Source organism: Falco peregrinus, chromosome 13 (genome assembly GCF_023634155.1).
Source record: "Falco peregrinus isolate bFalPer1 chromosome 13, bFalPer1.pri, whole genome shotgun sequence".
NCBI classification, from domain to species: domain Eukaryota; kingdom Metazoa; phylum Chordata; class Aves; order Falconiformes; family Falconidae; genus Falco; species Falco peregrinus.
Genome location: NC_073733.1, coordinates 2,402,330 through 2,424,275, shown reverse-complemented (window position 1 = coordinate 2,424,275; position 21,946 = coordinate 2,402,330). Strand labels below are relative to the sequence as shown.

General features: G+C 48.1%; 1 protein-coding gene across 9 annotated transcripts in view; it reads left to right on the top strand.

The window, feature by feature from the left end:
* C13H8orf48 (chromosome 13 C8orf48 homolog) overlaps positions 1–21,561 on the top strand; it is a 118,290-nt gene extending 96,729 nt beyond the window's left edge. For 4 of the 9 annotated variants that reach the window (XM_055817754.1, XM_055817753.1, XM_055817757.1 and 1 more), the window contains 4 exons: positions 12,591–12,677; positions 15,344–15,484; positions 15,911–16,051; positions 16,565–17,596. Coding sequence is in view for 2 of the 9 variants with exons in the window: in XM_055817759.1 (XP_055673734.1) it covers positions 10,734–11,252; positions 12,591–12,677; positions 15,344–15,403; positions 16,565–16,681 (783 nt within the window). In the remaining 7 variants the exon portion in view is untranslated. Of the gene's footprint in view, positions 1–10,054; positions 10,128–10,682; positions 11,253–12,590; positions 12,678–15,343; positions 15,485–15,910; positions 16,052–16,564; positions 17,597–20,743; positions 20,792–21,000 lie in introns of those variants that run through there. The other 5 variants (XM_055817751.1, XM_055817750.1, XM_055817749.1 and 2 more) reach the window with 3 other exon arrangements.
* The last annotated feature ends 385 nt before the right edge of the window (positions 21,562–21,946 follow it).

The window sequence follows — 21,946 nt, the reverse complement described above, 5'->3', positions numbered from 1 at the left end:
ACCCTTTGGTGTGCATGTGGTGATTGCAGGTGCATCTTTTGTGCGCAGTTTTCTATATAAAAATTAAAAATTTTATGTCTTGGGTCTCCTGTTGAAAGCAGCAGGACTCATGGCTTTGCTGATGACAGTGTGAGCCCTGCCCCAAACAGCGATACAGCTGACTTGAATCCCCTCTGCTTTTTGAATCTGTACCCGACCTGTGGTGGTTCTCATGTAACTTTTTTATCTTTTTTTTAATTATTTTTTTAAATCTCTTTTTCCTCTGTCTGCTCCACCGCCTGTGAATAGGCTGGATCTGTTGCAATGGGGGGAGCCCCACCACCCTGCGCAGGTCACCTCTGTGGTACCCCGCTGCTTGTCCTGGCAGGGTGGAACCCTGCACCTCATCCGTAGGTCAGAAATTATTCAGAAGTAGAGTGGTGAGACGTGTATTAGTGTGATCCTTTCCAAACCCAAAGACTTGAATCCAGTTTCGATTAGAAGATGTTGAGCTAATTTCTTGGAAAGATAAATCTGGTTCCGGTTGTCCCTCCCACCACCCTTCTGTACTGGTGGCCCAGAGCGGTTCCCTAAGTCACACATCTGGCTGGACATGACCCAGCGCCTTGCCCTCTCCCTCAGAAGCTGAAAACGTGTTTCAGTGTAGATGAAAATAGAGTTTCTGCTTCGTCTGCGGGCTCCAGTCTGGCATGCCTGTGACTGGAATCGAGAAGAAGGTTTCTCAGCCACGAGCACTTGCCTGGCTGAGAGGACAAACAGCTATCAGCTCATTACCTGGCCATAAAAATACATTTCCTATAGAGAACGTGTCAAATCCTTTTCCTAGGGTGACAGTAACTGCTAAGAGGATTGTCAGTCAGGGATAGTAGACAAACTTGAAATGGTGCTGCAGTAGTGTTCAGCTTGGTTTTTTCCTTTTTTTTTTTTTTTTTTTTTTTTTAAAGGGGGAAATTTAAGGTCGTAAAACTGAACCAGCTTTCAGTTTGGGATATTGCAACTCCATTAATCAACGGGCAGGTTCACCAATAGCTTCAGGAAATCCAACTTTCTCCTGTGATCTCTTCCTAGTGTACCTCAGCCCTGAGCTGGAGAGAAATCTGATGGTGCAAAAGAACAGCAAGTGACTTTAAGCTGTTCAGCTCCCTTGGTCCCCAAAGTTAATACCAAGAGCCTTACAGGGCTCTCTCACGCTGGCATGTGAGCGCTGCTGTAAGAAATACCTGCTCATTTCCTACTGCCCAAGGAAACGTTTGGTTCTCCTGAAGCACTGTAGGAGCCGACAGGAACGGCTTTGCTTTTATTTCTCTTTTTTAAACATAACTATCAGTATCCTCAGCCTTATCTGTCTTTGTCTCCCTTCAGTCCTGGAATGCATAGATCATGTTTATTGTTTTCAGCTCTGGGCAGCACCAGCACTTGTCTAAAGCAGCTCCCTCTCCTTAACTAACCTGCAGTCAAACACGGAAGAAAATGTGTGCAGGGGTCCACACGCTGGCAGCTCCCCAACATCTCCCGCTCACCGGGGACCACGGACAGGATGGGAGATAGCAGCAGGCTTCTGCCAGCGAGGGGGCACTCGGGCAGCGCGAGCAGTGCCCCGCTGAGGGCTGGGGTGAGGTCGTCTCCATCCCGTGTTCTGCCAGCAGCTGGGATGCTGCCAGGAGGGAAGCGAAGGCTGCAGCCGTAGGATGGGCTGGTCTTTCAGAGCCGCTGCATGTAACGGCCCGTGCAGAGGGCTCCCTGTAGGATTTCGTTGTTCTGCGCTTCTAGCAGGAGTAACTGCGGTCTGAGCGTGGGAGGGAGGGCTGAGGGTGCAGGGGGGCGATGCCGGATTGCTGCTGGACCCACTGACAGCTCACTGCTCCCTGTCTGCCCCATCTCGGTAACAAGGGGATGTTACTTTAACTAAACATCTTGTTTAAGGCTTTACTGGTTTTGAAGCATCGGTGGATAGTGGTAGCAGAGAGAAAAGGGCTCCATCTTTCAGTCACGGCATAATTAGGAGGTTTTCCTCTCCATCTGCTCAGGAGCGAGCTCGTGGCTCAGGCAGGCAGTCGGACTGCAGAAGGTCAGACTGTGGTTGTCTCCTTGGCTCCTGGTCAAGCGAGATGGTTCACACACAGCCCAGTTAAACTGCCTGCAACAGTCCTTGGGGGCGTGGGGGGCTCTGCTGGGACCCCTCTTCAACAGGGCCCGAGGTGTTTGAAAAACAATTAATAAATGAAAGTAGCTGTCTCTTCCCATCCTGGAAATTCTTTCTTCCCTCAGATTCTCCTGGGTCGTATATGGGATGTGCTGTTCTAAGCCCAGATTCACATTTCAGTGTAATTAGATTGTCATCCCTATCTCTGTTGTAATTAAATAACAAGCCAAACATGGGCAGATAGGAGACTTAATGCTGCTCAGCTGCCAGCTTTGGAGAGGAGATCGAGGTAATTTGTTTTAGCGGGACAGTTTATTCTCAGCTTTTCTTCTCCTTAGACAGCTGACCACTGATTTTCTCCTGCCAGTTAATGACAACAACAACAACAAAAAATACTGTGAATTAAAAACGGTTTCCTGCAACTTGTTTAAAAAATACACTTTTGAGCACAGCTAATGTAGGCAGCAGTTGTCTCACTGGCCAGGCCCCGGGTGGCGTCCCGCGGCGCAGGGGCCATGCTGCTGGGAAGGAGCCTGGGCGCTGGGCTCCTGCTTCTGTTCAGCAGCTGAGTAAGCTGCTCCCTCTTGCTGGGTTCAGTTTCTGCCGTCTCTTTGCCCTCTTCTTCCCTCCACTCCATGCCCTCAAATCTCTAGGTGAGTCCTGCTTCCCCCCTGCCAGCTGTGAGGCTGTGACTGCCACTGGATCCAGGTGTGCTCTGGAGCTCCCCAACCTCTCCCGCTCCCCCAGGGCCACGCGGGTGGGTAGCTGCGCCAGCCCCGAGGCAGAACCGGGGGGCTCTGCGTCTCGCCTGGCCTGGGCTATAGGGTGCGTCGGTAATGCTGCATGGCGAGAGCTCGGACCCACGGGGCTCAGAGGGGGCCGCAGCCCCCGGTGCTCGGGGGTCTCACAGGCACCGAGCAGCTTGTGGTGGGTGCCTGGGATGTGGTAGTGGGGGGATGGATGAATCCAGAGCGCAGGAGCGGTGTGGGTCAGCCCCCGGGTGCTGTGGGTGGCAGAGCTGGGGGTCCGGAGGCAAGGGCATTGGCAGAGAGCGCTGCAGTACTGTTCCAGCACGAGGACAAAAGAAGGGGCTTTGACAGCAGAGAAGTGTCTTGCCTTTAGAGATGGGGGATGGTTAGACAGGGAGAAATGGGGGGAGAAGGAGGGGGAGAAAGTACAAAAAAGCCAAAACGGTCTAGAACAGGGAGAGGAGGCGGAGTCTTTAAATAGACATTTGGAGCTAAGAACATCGTTACATACCTGTTCACTCTGCACCCAGGCAGATCCCAATGTGTCAGCCACTACAGGGCTGTTCGGTGCTAGACATTTCAGGGCTGGGAAGTGCTCTAGACCACGTTTACACTCCGAACACTTTGGATGTGAGACAGTTTAAGACTCAAAGGAAGGGTTCTGGCCCAACTTGAACAACAGCACAAATGTAGCTGTGACTTGACTGGTGGCAGTGTAAGTTCTGAAGGTGCTGAAAGGCTCGTGCCATACATTAAAATACATAACAGAGCTGTTGATGTTGAAATACTTTCTTTTTTTCCTTAGACCATACTTTCCTACAACCGATGAAATATTGATGCGTATTTCAGCACATGAAGAGACTATTAACTTTTGGCTTTAGCCGACTTAGCTAACAATTTGAAGGCTACAGCAGCTCCATAGAGAATTCTCTGCCATCAGTTCACTCCTCCTCACATGAACAACACCCCAAACTCATTCCTCTCTCTGGTCTCAGCTGCTGCATTTTGGCACTGGGCTATGGCACCCACCGCTGCTGAAGAACTCGGTGCTTGACAGATGAAAACCAAACATCTTGAATTCCACCCAGAGCCTGCTGGCAGCGAATGCAGGGCTCAGAGCGGCTATGTGGTGCTTTCTCACAGTGACACGTGGCTGGGTGAGCAGGATCCACATTACCTTTTGCTCCCCAGTAGTTCTGAGGTTCAGTCCCACAAAGAATGCACGGTGGAAATCCAATCCTGAGGTGACAAAAATAGATAGTTGCAGCAAGATCCCTGCATAGGCAGGGTGTCCCGATGCATGTGTGCGGGATACTTGCAGCTTGTGAAGCCTTCTGTGGTTGTTCCAGAAGGAGATTTCAGGCATGTGTTATATTGCATTGCGGGTGGGTTTTGCTGTGTGGCTTCTGTCCTGCTGTCCACCCAAGCTGCCTTTCTTCAACAGAAGTCTGGGCTAGTGCCCTGCACTTAGGACGGTGTGTATATTTAGTAATTGCAATTAATAATTCAGTAAAAACGTACCTGCTTTTCCCAGCTTTCAAATGGCTCAGCATGCTTGTACTTATCTCATAATGAGCTGTCTACAAATGCTGTTACCTTAAATTTTGTTCCAGACCTTTAACAACCTGAGCCTAGTAAGAGAAACAAACTGCCAGGAGAAGCAATTAGCTTAAATTTACCTGAAAGCAAAGTCTTACCCAGTGACATGAATGAATCCCAAGTGGTTCGTGGCTGTGAAGGAGTTTCAGCAAGTAGAGATCAAGTTGCTTTTCATGTTCTCGGGCTTTATGTCCCTTGTCAGATGCCAGCTGTCGCCCTGTTTTCCCCAAGAAAGGCTCCACCAGCCTGAACTTGGCCCATGGTCCTCCCTGCATTAAGAACAGGGTATGTGGATATAGAATATTGTGGGCTTGTCCAACAGAACAGCCAGTGTGGATGACCCTTTGGATTATCCATGGGTAACTTCATGATGCTGAAAGCGTGACTTGTTTACGGGCCTGGGCCAGATGATCAGTGGTGGGTCGGAGAGGTCCCAGGGATCCTGCCCAGCAAATTAATAAGATCGGCTTTGCACCAGACAAGAGCGAGTCAGCCTGCATGACCTGATAAGTGTCTGTGCGTCAGGATTTGGGTTAGCTGACGGGCCTGGTAGCAAGCCGCAAGCCCTGAGCCACTGGGGCTTTCCTGCGGCGTCTATTTAACCACGTGTTTGTGTGGAGGCAGCGATTACATAAATGAGTGGGAGATGGGGTAGTGTTATTTATGTTACAGGCTCATCCTGTATGTGTGAAGTGCTGGATGCAAATAGTGCCATTTAGAACCCAGGTGCTGTTGGTGTATGTGCTGCAGCATGCTGCAGGCTGGGCGAGTCGTCACCGGTCCTGAACACCACACAACCCTCCAGCCCCAGACAGCAGGCTGTGGCCAGCCGGGATTCACCAAGGGCACAATAAGAAAGACAATAGTGCTAGGAAAGCCAATATTTAAAATCCAAATCTGCTTCTGGAAAATATTTCCCACCTTTACGATGAGCCCGGGATTTGAAGCGTGCGGATTGCAGAGCTGAACGGATGGCGTGTGCTGCCACGGCGTGCGGAGGAACAGTGATGCCGTCTGTCCTTCCTGCTCGTTTTAATGCTGCCACCCTATAAACCTGTTTACAATCAAATAATCCATGCAGAAATTGCTTGGGTTTGGTTAATCATGCTTGGCAAACAGTGTGGCCTGGGTATCAGCATCATGGTCTGATCTCTAGGCAACAGCTTCTCTGCCTCATACCGTTGCTCCTTCTGAAATGGGAGGGATGGGGAGTATTAATGAGAACCCCAGCAGGCTGTAAAGACAGCACACCGCTTGGGAAGAGGGTGCTGCTGTATCTTCACTAATAAATCAGGATCTTTATCACACCAGGGGAGAGAAAGAGAACCCAGAGCAAGGGCATCTGGTGTGAGTTATGTCTGTGAGCCTGCTGGAGCTCTCTGTCTTCCTAAGGCACTTGCCTCAGCTAAGCCGTACCGCCTGCCAGCAGCCATTAATCCCTTCCACTCCTGCCGGAAAGCTGATACTGGGCCGAGGCAAATATTTCTTGTGTCTGACAGTTTGGGGTTGTTTTGTTTTGGTTTTTTTTTTTCTTCTTTTTAATACTTGCTGTAATGAGTAAAAGCCCAGAAACGCTCGGAGTGCTTTCTGCAGAGTGCACGGATGTGTGTGTCAGCACAGGAAAATACAAAAGCCAGAGCAGCTTTCTCTTTGTGCAAGTGCAGTCGCCCCTTTTGGCTCCAAATACTTGTGCATATATAAAGAGAGGAGCGACAGCTGCTGAGCATGGGGATTTAACTACAGCACTGTGTCTCTATAGAATCCATTTGCTATACAGTACTTTTCCTGCAAGGGAATTGGGGGTGGGGGGTGGGGGGGGAGAGCTGGGGGGAATGCCAGTAGCAAAATTCCCAAATTCATTAGTTTCTGATTTCACTCAGGCTTGTTAAGACACAAATGCCCTGAATGTGATTTTCTAAGAGTAACCCTGACTTATGCAACCAATCCTATTTGGTTTTGGTGGGGTTTTTTTGGTTGGTTGTTTTTTGGTTGGTTTGTTGTTTGTTTTTTTTTATGGGAAGGAAAACACCAAAGGGGCTTTTTAGCTTGAAAGCTTTCTTGGCCAAGGCTGTCTCCACACACTGGTAATGTGATGCTACAACTGCGGCATGAAGACCTGTTTCAGGTGATGCATGCTAACATAACACAGCATGTCAGAATATTTTACAGACGTCTGCTCAGTGTTGATGTCAGATTTTCCCAGGGTTTACCATGGTACAGCACTAGCACTTATATCAATAAGAGCTTGTGTCTTTCAGTCAGTACAACCTTATGGATTTGTCTGACAGTCTCTTGTTCCTCAGCAAAGGTGAACCCGAACCCTCGATAACCAAGTCTGTATTTTGTAGAAATAAATGTGAGTCACAAGAATAGATTTGACCTACTTTTTCTATAAAATGACACAGCTGATGCCAGCAAGCCCATGCTGTGGGGGTTTGTGTCAGTGACACCTAAGGATGTCGCTAAGGAGCCGCATTGTATGGGCGAGCGTGGTGCTGCTGCCTCTGACAGAACCTACTGTTCTGTCCGGCACATTTTCAGCATCCTCACTCTTACACCAATTCCCTCTGCTGCTACTCAGGAATGAAAATATGGGATTCCTGGCAGCCATCACCAGGCTATTACTAAGGGGCTCAGTCTCCTCCAGTTGCCTGTTTGGAGGGAGCCCGACAACTTGGGATAGCAATGCGGAACGGGGCAGATCTCGGCATTGCTTTTCTCTGTCTCAGCACTGCTTTTCTCAGCTGTGGAGAGCGATTTAGTCTGATTGTTTCCAAATGAACATACCCAGCAGCTGGGCAGCTTCTGCAGCTCTGGCTCTCAAGCTGCTTTGCCTTGCATGAAGCATGTTTTAATGACTGGGGATGGGCTAAATGAATGAAATTCTTATCCCCAAAATGTTGGATCTGCAGTGCCTCCATGCCAGTGCTCTGAGATGCTAGGAAAGAGCTGTGCACTGGATGTTTACCAAGTGCTGAATAATGCATAGTAGTGAATCACACACAGATTTCCCTTTCTTCCTATTAAAATTATTGTTAGCAATAATATGATTGACCCAGAACAAAAATAACTCCAACAGACGACGCTATAGTGAGGTATTAGGGGACTCCCTATCCAATAACCAAAGCTTAAACACTGAATTTACTGTTTCCAAAAAGTTTTAACTGCAGTCTATTGGAGCAAGTGGTGTACTAAGACCTTTCCTTTAAGGAAAAAAAAAAAAAAAAGAGGGTGATAAAAACTGATGCTTAAATGTTATAGTAACTTCTTTAAATTAAATGCAAAGTTTATCTGTTTGCTACAGAGATGGAACCAATGATAACAAATAGTGACAAGTAACATGAGAGAGGATGGGTGAACGGTTTTTCTGAATATTACCTAATGAACTGGATAAAATAATGGAGCAGAAATGCAGTTGAGGGACCCTTGATATCACCAGAAACTCCTCCAGAAGGAGGCGTCCCAGCCTGAGTGACAGTCCTGAGTTACCTCGATGAGAATCGTGTCTTATTTCTCGTTCCTTAGGCTAGCACAGAGGAATAAATAAGCCATTCCAACCATGTGGATATTGCTGACTGTTCCTGGCTTAGCTTTGTTTTCACTCTTTCTGTTATCAGATGGCATGTGTGAAAAGGAAAAAGACAGTATGTGTAAGTTCAAGACAAGACAAAAAGGTAAACTGACTGAAGTAGTAAAATCAAGTGGAACCAGCTTACAGCTGCCCCTGTCTCTCCAAACAAGAGAAACCCTGTTTGTTTCTTGTGGTGAGGAGGGGTGGTGTTCACGCTGCTAGTAACAGTGATCAGGGTGACAAATCACCAATGCTCCTTTTCCTGGAGCACCTTTCTCCCCTGCTGTTCTGGTCCCTCCAAACCGTTGCTGCCTCCAGTATTAATAGTAATAGGCTGTAAGTGGTTCCAGAGGTTTCCTTGAAGTCAGCAGGTTCCAGTATGATTTGTGCTCTCGGGGCAAAGGAGTGTCACAACTGATGCGTCATGTGGTTGTTACGCTCTGGATTTTGCTCTCATGAGTTACTGCCTATCCAGCTGCACAGATAGCTGTGCGATAGCAGAGACTTGGGCTTATGCATACACCAGTGACAGTGCGGTAGCACACAGTAATGCCACAGTCTGCGGTGCTCCTAGCACAGTAACTGGACTAAAACAGGCCTACAACACCCAATGCGTTACGGAGCGGTGGTTGTTTTCATTAAAAGTCACTAAATACTGCTTTTGATATGCTGCTGTTATGCACCCAAGTCCCGTTCTGACCAGCTGTGCAGAACAGCAAACTTCTTTCTGTGGAGCAGGGTTTTCAAGTTCGAAGTATGTTCCTTCCTGTGAAGCTGCTGCCTCTGCTTTTTCCTGACTTAGAAAAATGCCTCTCAGATCAACCCACTTCCTCGCAAGAGACAGGAACACCGTAGTTGCACATTTTTGCCATTTACTCGTCATCGTCTAAGTAACAAATACCTCTTTGTCATCAACTTGATGTGTGAGTAGGTATCATGTACGTACCGCATTCTGCAATGCCTGTAATTGAGGGACCTCTGGCTTCCACTGAGTGTAATTTGCTGCTCTTCCAAGGCAGGTGCTGTCCTCGCTGTCCCCTAGCTGAAAACCTACACCTAAGGGGATACAGCCTGCTCAAGCACAGCGTGGTGGGAAGTGTTTGTAGAATTAAGTGATTTGCCTGAGCTCAAAAATAATATATTTTGTAGGTACATAAATTTATTTCTCTATATATGTCTAATTTTCTGTTACATAGAGAGATGCCGGTGATGTTAACTACCAAGACAGTAGGAAGAGGAAGGACATTTATCCTTAGTGAGAGAAACAGGATTTCTCTTGTTTGAAGGTGGAAGCAGCTTTGAGTTAGATCCATGTCTTGCTGTTTCTCCCTTTTGTTCATTTACAACTTGCTGTTTAATTCCAGCCACAGTAGTTCACCTTCAAAGGCGAATTATACACACGCTTATCCTACAGTTCTCTCAATCTTTCACTACCTAGAAGAGGGACAGCCCTTCTTCTTCCCTCTGCTCGAAGAGACACCTCTCCGGTGCTTTCTGTACTCAGACACTTGCCTCAAAGAAAACAACTACAGCGAACCCAGCTGTACCGCCAGGGCAGGCAGCTTCTCTCGGAGGGTTACCCTGCAGAACCAGCCAGGAGTGCTGGGGCCGGTCACCCTGTCGGGAGAGCACCTTTCCAAACCTTAACTGCGATGGATGGAGCTGCTTCACCCTACTCGGAGCCGCATCGCTCCCTTACTGAAGCTCGCTTTCCTTTACCTGCATTCTCAGTGCTTTTTGTTGTTCAGGTTTTTGTGGGTATGCTTTACATATGCTCCATAGTTTGCTGTGCTATAGACACCTCTAGTCCCTTCTGCTTTGACATCAGTTTTGGTAATTAAAGGTGGTAATTAAAAGCAGCTCTTCTACAGGCTGCAGTAACACCCTTCTCTGTGCCTGAGGCCGTGACTAGAAGCCAGGTTGCTCCTTACGGCTGGGCCGGGGCTCCCCGCAGCATCCCCTTTGGCTTTTCTTGATGCTTTTCTTTTTCAGGCTATTCCCCTGCCTGGAACTCGACCTTGGTCCCTGTTTCAGCATTGCCCAGGTCCTGCCACGGTAACAGCAGGTAACCCCCTGCGGCGGGGATGCCATCGCTGCCTGCCCCCCTGCCTCATCAGGAGATGCTGGGAAATGCCCGGTGCTGTTACAGAGGGGGACGAATCTCCTCACGGATTTCTTCAGAACCTTTTAGCACCAGGGTCTGCGGGCGCTCAGCACCGCTCAGCACCGCAGGGGTGCAGCCTGTGGCGGTGGCTAGGGCGGCTGGAGGGGGCCTGGGGGGCCGGGCCGGGAACTGAGGTGGGGGACTGGGGGGCCTTCGGGCGGTTTGGGGAGGCTGGGAGGGGTCTGCAGGTATCTAGGGCGACCTGGGGAGGCGGGAGGGAGGCTGAAGGGGACCTGGGAGGGCAGGACGTGGGGCTGAGAGGGGTCTGGGGAAGCTGGGGGGATTTGGCGAGGCGGGGTGGTGGTGTCTGGGGGTCCCTAGGGCGGCCTGGGGAGGCGGAAGGGGGAGGCTGGGTGGGCCAGAATGTCCCTGGGGCCTGGGGGTCCCTGGGGGTCCCTGGGGGCTGGGAGCGGGGCCCGCGGTGGGGGCAGCGCCCGAGGAAGGGTCCGACCCCGGCGGGGCGCGGGGTGGCCGGCAGGGGGCGGTGGGGAGCCGCGCGGCTCACGCATGCGCCGGTCCTGCTCCGTCCTGGCGGCCGCGCCGCGGTGCCCCCGGGCCTCCCACAGGGCCCCGGCCGCAACGAGCGCTCACGGAGCCACCCCGGGGCTGCCCGGCCCGCAGGCGACTCGGCCTGGGGGCGGTGCGGCGCGGCCCGGCCTGGGGGCACCGCTGGGGGGCGGCAGTGCGCATGTGCGCGGCGAAGGTGGCCAATCGCAGCGCAGCGCTGCCAAGCGCGAGGGGTCGGGCATGCGCCCTGCGGCCGGCGGCGCTGTGACGTTGCCGGAAGCGCTGCGCGCCACTTCCGGCTGTGCCGCTGCGGCGGGGCGGCTGAGGGAGCGCCCGGCCCGGCGGGGGCCGCCGGAGGCTGCGGGGAGCTCCGGCGCCAAGCAGCGGCCCTCGGGGACGGCTCAGTGCCGGCCGCGCTGCCGCTGCGGCCTGGCGGGCGGCTGGAGCTGCACCGCGGCCTGGCGGGCGGCTGGAGCTGCACCGCGGCCTGCGGCAGCTGCGGGCAGGGCCGCGGCTTTGGTGCGTGTAGGTGGGGCGGTGCGGCGCGGGGGGTGCCCGCCTCCCGGGGCGGGCCGCGTGGCGCCCTGGGGTCCCACCGGAATAGCAGGCGTGTTGGAATCCCGCCCGCTGTTCCAGCATTCGCTCGGCTGGCCGGTGCAGGGCTCAAACGCCCGCAAATAACTATCTTTTTTCCCCCTATAAAGAATAGCATGGATTACTGTTTTACTTTCAGAGCACCTGTCCTTCCTTACTGTAAAGTACAGTAGGAAGTTCTTGAGTGGTTTCTGAGATGCAGGGCGATGCTAACTCATTTTGTTTGAAGGAAAACGATGTTTCTACCTAAAGATCAGGTTTTTGCAAAGCTTGGCCAGTTACGGGTGGGTTTCTTGCAGAAACCCACACTTTTAAGGACCAGTTGGGTGAACATCTGTCAGTGCTGAGTCAGTGACTAGTGCCAGAGTTCAGAAGCAAAGCCTGACTTGACTTGTTGCTTTAAAACAGGCAGCAGTGCTCACCCAGAGTTCTTTGTGTGAACTCCCTAAGTGCAGAGTCAAGCAGGAGGATGGATATTCTCCTGACACATCCGAGTTCTGCGCCCAGCTCATCCCAACAACTACGTGTCTTCCTGTCACTGTGGATTCCTGCTGTGCCTTGCCACCAGAAGGGTTCAAATAATGTCATCTCAGGCTCCCAGTGCAGCTTTTTATGGTTGATTTTATCCTGGGAACAGTAGCCAGTTCTCTGGGATCAACATGTTCAGGTTAAGAAGCTGCAGTCACTTCCCTGTCTCTGTATTTCACGTTTTGTTCTTTTTGCAGAAATACTTTGTATATTTACTCTTGTCCTTTTTCCCCCGGCCCCCAATTTTGTATAATTTTGCAACCTCTAATTGCAACAAATAGCTGAATAAAACAGCAATTAAAGTCAAACAGAGTATCTCGTCATGCTGTCGTGACCGCTTAGAGGAGATACAAACACCTTAGGGTGGTTTGTAATTTTTCTGGGATGACTGTAGGGAAATCCTAATGGAATCTTGCATTTTTTACATAGTTCCTACAAATTAATTACTTTGAAAACTGGGCCTCAAACTCAGAAAAAAGTTCTCATTTCTAACTAGAGCAGGCTGAGAGTGAGTTCAGTGGAAGATTCATGGGCAGTTTTTAATTTTGTTAGTTTTTCTTGCAGTTGTTGTAATCCTTTCCTTCAGTCATATTTCATATAGAAAGACATATTTACAGCAATGTGCAGTACACATGTGAGCAATGATTTGGTAAACAAGCAGGATTCTTAGTATTTGTAAAGTAATTTTTTTGTTGGGTTTTTTTTGGTTTTTTCTGATTCTGTTACTGTTTCTAGCTAAAATTTCTGCATCAGGTTATAGAACAACTGAAGAAAAGGGCAGTGTGGTCACAGCTGCTGCCAAAACATGAAACAGAATTCATGGTAAGTGGATTTTTGGGAGGCTGGAGATGTGGGGGACGTTACATCTCAAGAAAGAAGTTAGAATGTGGACAAAATTTGTTGCTTAGACAGTCAGAGTTAATGTGGTTTTGTGTGTTTTTTGAGAGGGTTCCCTGCCTAGTGAATTACTCTTGTAAAGATTTCAGTGCTAGAAAATCTACAGGTATTTCTGTAGTTGTTCCTGTACATTTTGTAGTTGAATCCTGCTGACATCACAGTCATGACACTTGTCCTTGTATTGCCTGTATTCCTCCAGGAGCCTGGTACTGCAGCATTTCTTCAGCCCACATTCCGCCCCCACCCCCCCCACCCACCCCCCCCACCCACCCCCAAGTAGTTTCAAGATGTTTAGGACAGAATAGCACAATTTCTGATTTCAGGTGCATCTCCACCTTGTTTTGTGTAATGTTTAATGTACTTTTTTTCTCCTTTCCTGTGGATTTTGTTGCAGAGTGGGATAGAGGATACGATGATAGGCTTGGGGTGTAATACAGAATAATGGGGGGTGTCTGGTAAGCGCAGCAAGTTCTGGCATTGCATTTTGTTAGGTCCCTTGCTCACAGCACAGCTTTTATTTTTTGGAGCATGGGGCTGGTGTGTTGTCTTGCTTCACTGAAGAGGTTTCTTTACAGGCTGCAGCTATCTTAGCCTTGCAGGCTGTGTGAAAGCCAGTTCTAACAGCAAAGTGAAGCTGTAAGCAACAGTGAGTGGAAATGGGGAGTGGCGAGTTCCACCAGTCACAGTAATGGCTTTGTGAAATCCCTGGGAGGAGCGATCCTGGAGGGCCATGAAGCAAAAGGCTCTGCCGCATGAATTCCTGCTAAAGAATAAAAATATTAAGTTAATCTTTTGGAAGGTGTAAATGCTTAAAGATGTTCGGTGTCCCAGGGTGAAAGAGGTTGTTACAGGACATGATGTCTTCTTTTTCACTTGGAAGTGCTAAAATAATCCAGACGGAATTTGTCTTCGCTGGTTTCGCTCGCAGGGATGTCCGAGGGAGAGTTACATGATAGCTTTCTTGGCCTTTTGCAGGGGTACATGAAAGCATCACCACTTCTGAGTTAAAAATCTCAGCTGAGGGAAAGCACGTAAAAGAGGCTGAAGTTGCACTGATGCCAGTTGTGGCTTTACCAGCACAGATCTAGTTGAGGAATGTGGGAGAGGCAGCTGCTTGGGTGTTTTGGACTACAATTCAGTTTGTGTTCCAGAGCTCAGAGGCAGCAGCAGGAGAAGGGGGTTAACTTGGGAGGCTGTGGTGAAACCCTGTCCAAAATCGCCTTTAATGTGCAGAGGTTTGAGGTGGTCTAACCTACGGGATCATGATAATCCTGGGAAAAACCCACTTCCTGGAGAAACCTCCCTGCTTAGCTGGGTAAATGAAAAGAGATGCTTCAAGTTGTGATTTATCCACGGGGGTGCACATCAGATGAGCTTCCCTAAATCGCTGCCATTAGTGCTTGTACTATTTTTTACCTGCTGTCTGGCACGTGCTTTTAGACTTAGCAGATTTCCCAGGACAGTTACATTGTGAGAGGAGGAATAGTTCCTGTTCTTGCCCATGAGTTAAGAGCGTGAGTGCTGTGTTGATGTAAAGCTGAGTGCGCATCTGTGTGCCAAAGCAGAGACACTGCATCCCAGTTTGCATTCAGAGCCCTACAAGCTCATTAACAGTTTGACCACTTGCTCTGTGTAATCCTGACAGGTTTTAGAGAGGATTTTGTAATCGTTGCCTTCAAAGCAGAAGGTAAGGAAGGAATGTTGCAGAGAACAGAAGTGTGATTACGGCTGAGAATTTCAGCAGAGCAAATCCTTGGTACGGGAGACAGACCATGTAACTTAAAAAGCAAAGGCAATATCTGGCTTTCAAAATAAAGCTAAGAATAGAAGGGGAAATCTCAGCGTGAAGCTGGAGGATACATCTTACAAGACTCTCCTGTGCGAACATGTCTAATCATTCATTGATTTTTCTCTCTTTTTTTTTTTTTTTTTTTTTTTTTCCCCTGCTCCACATACTGTCTGATCATTTTAGGTGATTACAGACAAGACATGAAACAAAGCTGAAAAGTGGATCACACAGGGGCTACAAAGCAGTTTGATGTGAAAAGCAAGAGAGGAGCTCTCAAGAAAGAGCCTTCCTTTTCTGTCAACTTGAGTTTTATGCGCAGTCATATGACACCCAGATATTCTTGGAAAATACTGAACTAAGCAGTTTGGCAGGGCATTAACTTTGCCCTCCAGGCTGACGGGTGATCAGCCTCAGCGTGCAGATATAAGTTGACCCTCATGGAGTGGATTTCAGTAACCAGCTGAAAGCAGTCTTGCACTCAGTGCAGGGGACAGAAGTAAGGTGTAGATGAGCTATGTTAACATGCTGTTGCTGAAAGCTTTCAGGACCTTCCGAAAGTATTTTGCTGCTTCTTTTTGATTTGTCGTGTCCATGTGGCAAATCCCTTTGAGACTGTGAAACTTGTATGTTACGATTTCATTCTAGTTTAACGAGCACCATCTGTTACCAGCATTTCAAGACAGCCTGTGGTCACAGAACTACAAGTGTTTAGAGATGTGCACTTCAAAAAGTGGTGGGGAGGTTTATGAAACTCTGTGAGACTCTCAATTTTGCATTTTTTGCTTTATTTGCTTTCTCATAGGGTGTCCGTCACCCACCCAATAAAGAAGATGGAACAGCCTATCCACAGCAAACCTGGCAAGTACGCTAGATCTCCGCTCCATCACAAGCGTTTGATTGAAGATGTGCATTCAGGTGTCTCCTCCCGTGTGCGAAACACAGGGTACCCAGGTCCTTTGTTTTGTAGTGAAGCCATTGTACAGCTGCTGATCTCTGCAGCGGGTTGTGAGCAAGAATTCCATCTCGCCTCACAACTGCAAAACAGGCTGCTTTATGTCCATGTCCAGAATTATGAGCTGCTTTATCACGCTGCTCGGATGCTTTAATGTTAGCTCTGAGCAGGCCTCCAGCACCATAGCCACTGGTTGAACACCAGTAATTCACAGGCCGAGGCAGGTGTGCGGTACTTTCCGTTGATATGTGTTGCAGCCAAGCATCAGGTTTCTGGGGAAATAAATGCACAGAATTCTGTATCTGTGCACTTCATGGGCAGTAAATCGAGAAGAATGGCCGAGTGCCTGAATTCCAAATGGCTTCTATTCGTATTTGTCTTCTGTGTATTTTTTTTTACTTCTCTCTCTTACTCCAGACTGGCCCCCTGGAGAAAAGTAATATTGCAGTGTACTGTATTTCACAAGCGGTGATATATTCAATAAGAACATAAGAATTCACGCTGTGGAAATGGGCCTTGCAATCAGCGTGCCCGTGAGCCACCTCCTGGACGTGCCAGGTCAGTTCATGCCTTTGTGCAGGATATTTTTTCTAGTTACATCCTCTGTGTGATCCTCTTCTAAATTGCGCTCTCAAGGTATTGGAAACGCTTCTGGTAATACTGTAGTTCACTGAAATTTTTCACTGTCTCTTGACTGACACTGGCTGCCACTGGGGCAAGGAGAGGCAGCCTGCTTACCTGCAGGCAGCGCTGGCACAGAGAAATTGCCTCTTCAGCCCACCTCACCTGCTTGGGAGAGTTTGCTGTTAGCCAGGACAGGACAGGAGGAGAAGGGAGGGCTGGCTGTTGATGTCTCTTGCTTTAAAATTTTGTATAGCTCCAAAGATAATTAAGTATCTTGCTTCCTTGGGCACAGATAGTTATTAATACTTAAATACCTTTGTGCCTGCATGAAAAGGTCTGTGGTTTCTGTGCAGATGTGTTCTGCTTAGAGCAGTTCATCTTAATCTTGGCAGCTCAAGGTGGTACCAAACTTTGGCCTTTTAAATCTCACCTATAATGTACTGGCAGGCGATGCTGGGAAGGCCCTTCTGGGAGAACGTGAAGACAGCACCTTTGACTATGGCCACTGAAGTCCCTGCAGCCCAAGGACGAGCGCAAATACCTGCTTGCCTGCGTGTCACCTAGTGACACTCGCATAGTCTACAAACAACCAGACTTGAGTGCAAGTGTGCAAGAAGCCTGCATTACTGATGTAAGCCCATAGTGCCAGGGCAGCATGTAAAGACTAAATCTTGTATTACCTCATTTTGCTGTCTCTGTCTTAACATAAAAGCATTTAAAGCAGGTGAAAACATTCAGTGTACTAAGAAAAACCTGCAGTGAGGGCAGTATGGTAGGCAGACCCCTGGGAAGAGAGCACCTTGTCACTTGCTTGTGTGCTTAGTACAAGTTTTATCAGAGAAGTGAATCACAGGCTGCTTTTTTACCCTGCGGAGCAGGAAGTTCTCACTTTTAGATGAAACATTTTGTCTTAAAAGTTTTGGCAGCTCGGTTTGAAGAAGGTGGGTACTGATGAACAGTGACACTTCTCTGGAGTCACTGTGTGATCTGTTTAAGTGCAATAGCTGCAGTAATCAAGCCGACTAAACAATACATAGATGATTAAGCTATTTTAGTCTTTTTCTAATGATAACGGCACTTGGGCTGTGATCACAATTAGAAAAGTCCAGATACCTTTGGAACTGAGCAAGTCTTCCTAGCTTGTTTCCTGTATTGCTGCAAAAGATGATCACAGTACTGGTATCTGTGGTTTCGTCTCTGTGCAAACGCCCCTTACTGCTTAACAGGGCAGTCTGTCAAAGAAATAGTGTAGCTCGATCTCTTTTGGTGATTTACTGTGTAAATTGTTTTACAGTCGTAAAAGCAAGAGGTTGAATGTCCAAAGAAGTATGATTTCTTGTTCTGTGGTTGCAAATTGTCTCGTGAAGTAGTGTTGTTACTGCTGTACAGTCCCTGAGCTACAATTTTTATAGCTTTAGAGCCTTTTGGAATGTTCAAGTGAAAATTTTGCCAATAAAGCTTCTAGCATTAACAACTTGAGTATACAATGTACAGAATCTGTGTAGCAGAAGGCACTTTATAAATAACAATAACACAGATTAGGTGCTGGCAGTAAGTGAATGCCGGATTGTGCAGTTAAATTATAAACTTAGTCAGTTCCAGAATTTGAGAAAAGTTTATCTCCTGTAAGAGTCCCAGGGAATTAGAAGGATTTTATCAGAATAATCAGACTTTGTACTTTTTTCTTTGAACATGTGCTTTAAAAATAGGGGAGGTGCACATAAGGAAGGGGGGTAGGGGAGAAAAAGCATATTTGACTCGAAAACGAACAGAGAAGAGCTATCTAGTAGCAGCAGCTTGTAATAGTGGTTATGTAAAATAAGGTCTTACGACCTTCCACCAACTGCTAAACAGGATAGTGCTTTTCAAAACATGGATTTGGCAAAGAGGCTTGCTTGTATGCTGTTTCACAGCTCATCACAGCACACCTTTAATTTTTTCTGCTTAATTGGGACGTCTGAGAGTTCAGCAAGAAAAATGAAGAAGTGAATTGGCTCTGAATTCCATGGCAAAGGTGGACCTTGGCATTGTTACAGAGCACAAAGTCATCAGAGCCACTACTGAAAAATACTTTGCATGAATGTGAGATGAATGTACCACAGAGTCATGCAAAACTGTAGGATTCTACAATTTCAGGTTCAAGGTCTGACAAGGATGTTGTACTAGGTGTTTGAAATGAGCCAATATAAAAAGGAAGTGGGGCGGAATGTTTTCTTGACATCTTTCCCAGTCTTAAAAGGAGACCTATAAAACCATTCTTCATGTCTGTGTTGGCTCTTAAAAGCCTTGAGTAACAGGGGAGGAAAAAAAGGCTTAAAGCTTAAAAGCCTGAAATCCTCTGGGGCATTCACTTCCATTCCAACACCACTAAATAGTTAAGGGTCATTTTGTCAGAGGGAAAAATATTGAAGTATTTTGACTGTGCAACGTCTGCTTTTTAAATAAAATTAATAGTAATTCAGCTTACTTGCCTAAGGAGCAGGAGGAGGACTCTACTAGCAGTTAACCAGCTGATTACTGACTATCATTCCGGTTTGTAAATTAAAATGACCCCATGCGCCAGTACGTGCTGCAGCTGACCAGCTGGAAGGCAGTTTTGCAGAGGACCTGGGGGTCCTGGCAAACACCAGCCTGGACTGGGAATGTGCCCCTGCAGCAAAGGCAGCAGACAGGCTGCGTGAGGGAGCGCTGCCAGCGTGTCCAGGGGGGTGATCGGCGCTGGTGTGCTGTGTCCAGGTCTGGGCTCCCCAGTGCAAGGACAGGGTCAGACCAGTAAATGACCAGCAAAGGGCCACTGAGATCAAGTGGCTGCAGCATCTGTCATAGTAGCAGAGTCTTGAGAGCCGGGACTGTTTATCCTGGAGAAGAGAAAGCTCAAGGAGTAACCTCAACATGTATAAATACCTGCTGTTCAGACTGAAGGTAGATCCAGGCTCTTCTTAGTGGTGCCTAGTGAAAGGAAAAGTGGACACAAACTCAAATACAGGAACTGCCACTTAAACAAAAAACACGGTGTGATCAAGCACTGCAACAGGATGCCCAGAAAGGTTGTGGAATGTCCTATCCTTGGAGATACTCAAAGCCCAGCTGGACACAGTCCTGGACAACTTGCTCTCGCTGACCTTGCTGTGAGCAGGGTGGTTGGACCAGACATCCTCAAAGTCCCTTCCAGCCTCAACAATTCTGCAGTGGGCGCTGTGCGGGTGTTGTTTGTCTTAGAAACAGGTCTTTTCAGCTGTTGCTACTCTATTGGAAAACATTTTTATCTGCTGTGTGGGCACTTTTTATCCAACATCCAAGAAACAGGGCTGTTCATGGGCTAAACTTCCATTCTATTGCGTGCACCATGTGTGTGGAAATCCTCCTTGGTTATACAGGGATTGTTTTCTGCCTCAGCTGCCCTGGCTGCTACATGCACTGGTTTAGCAGCAGCGTGCTTTTCTTCCCAGTAATGTATCTGCGAATGCCTTCCCCGGGGAGTTCCTTCAGCTGAAACTGGCTGCAGCAACTGCTCTGTGCATTGTAGCTTTTAAAACCGTAAGGACATACGCCTTTAGCCTACCAGTGCAGATGGTCTTTCAGACACATCAGCCCTGTCTTTCCGCTCCCTTACAGCTTTTGTACCTGCATATTCTGTTCTCTGGTTTTCGAGAACAGTTTTCTTTACTTACATATCTGTTCCCACCGACCCTGTTGGAGTAGTGGCTGTGTAAGCAATGTAGGTAACTGTCTGTGGCTGGTGGGTGCTCCCAAGAGCCTTGTGTCTCTTGAGAAAGGTGTTTCTCAGCAGAAGGCAGTCTGTTCTTCAGGAAAAGGACTGCTCACATTCCTTCAGCTGCTGTTACAGGGAATGTGCAGTTACCCCGTTCTTCATGTCTAGAAAGAACATTCCTATTGCGTGTGACGATGTGAAGCTCCCGCTCACAGGAATCCTTGCCAGGAACCACTTTTATTTAAAAAAGAAAGGAAACACCTTCCCAAGTCAATACAGAGCAGCTCTGTGAATGTATGTCTGCAGCTGATGTACTGTCACAAGAAGGCACGTGAGAGCAGTAAATAGCCAAAGTGTTCCAGATATGTCGGGCAGGAGGGGGAGGACTAGTGCTGACCTTCCCTAGAGAGCACAAAGAGACTCGTGGGAGACCGTACACGTGGTACTGCGTGTGTCTTGGCAGGCTGAAATACTTTCTTAAGAGACCTCACACGGTCACCCCTTTGAGATGTTACCTCTACTGTTCTGTGATCTTAATTGTCTTGATTCTGGGGTTGAGTTGTTCCTTTTGCACTTGAACCATCCTTCTCAGCAGTCCTTTCTTACACAGGGGGGCTGCTTCAGCCTGCCTGCAGGCTTCTGGTGCAAAAGGAACAGTAGAGCTACGGCGCAGCGTTGGTGGAGGGCTTCGTGTGCACCTGCCTGGGTTGAGAAAATTTACATTGCAGTACCTAGAGAGAAAAAACAACCCATTTTATGCACCCCTTTTCTAATATCCTCAAATATTCAGAGGTCCATTTCTGCTTAAATTTTAAAGACAGAAGTCAATTCTTGGCAAAGATCACCAATTCTATTTTTTATGTCAGACAACTTTTTTTCCCTTCCTTTTTTTTTCTTTTTCATTCTCTTTTTAGGACATCAAGCCTTCATCGAAAAGCTTCAGCTCATGAGGAATAAGCTAGGTAATTTTTATCAATTATTTTCAAAAAAAGCACCTTATTTAAATATATAAGAAGAACTGTCTACTGTAGGCTTTGAAACAGTTATTTAATCTAGCAGGCATTCTTCCCTCTTGGAACTTCAGCTTCTCTGCTGGCTGCCTCCTCTGGTCTGTTTGTAGTTCACTCTGTCCTGTTTGATGTACAGACACTGAACGAGGCATCTGTTACAGGTGCCGTCCCGAGTTACTCGAGGTAATTCCGAGCATCTCCATGGTGAGAGGACAACCCCTGCAGTGCTGACGCTCTGGCCAGGCTGGGTTCCTCACTTCCAGACCCTTTCAGTGTGGCAGCGTGCTGTGCCCCCTCTCCTGCTGTGTGACCCACTCTCTGCCCCTAGGTATGCTGTAGCACCGTAGGATGCAGATCTCCAAGTTGTGTGCGGCTCACGCTACCCAGGCAGCCAGCCTGACTGACCCGAGCATCTCTCCCGTCCCTGGAGTTGGCTTCCCTCTTCAGCCGAAAACCTGACAGCTCTCGCTTTAGATCTCCTTTAAGTCACTTCCAAAGGCACTATTTTGGACCTGAGAGCAGATCCTGTTACTGGTTACCTTCAGGACAGCAATTCTGTTGCTTCGCTTGAGAAGTTACTAACTAATTGATTTTAATCCAGTTCTTACAGAGCATCAGCATGGCACACGTTGCTGTTGGAATAGCACACGGGAGCGAGACAAATGCATTACAGATGCTGCAAACTTGATGAGGAAACTCAAATATTGACGATGATGATGGGAGCATTGTGGGTTTGTAACAGTTAGGCTCTCTGTCAGCCTTCGTGGGGCACGGAGGGGTTTGCACCTGGTTCGTGATCGGGTTGATCAACCTGTGTGGACTGAAATCAGAATGGATGTGGAGCTGATCTTCAGTCTCACTCATCCCGAGCCTACGGAGCTACCATGTTTGTACTTACTCGATAGCTAGGGTTGATCGTTCTTAACGCAGGCTGCAGGCTGACTGGTGGCAATGCGGTTCCGTCTTTGCCAGCAAGAGAAACACTGTGAATATTCCCTGTTTGTAGATGGAGGTGCACAACGCAGTGGTGCGTAACATGACAAAATGTATTTGGTAGTGCCTGAAGCCTTCAGCTCTTCATCATTTGGACATTCAGCTGCTATTTTG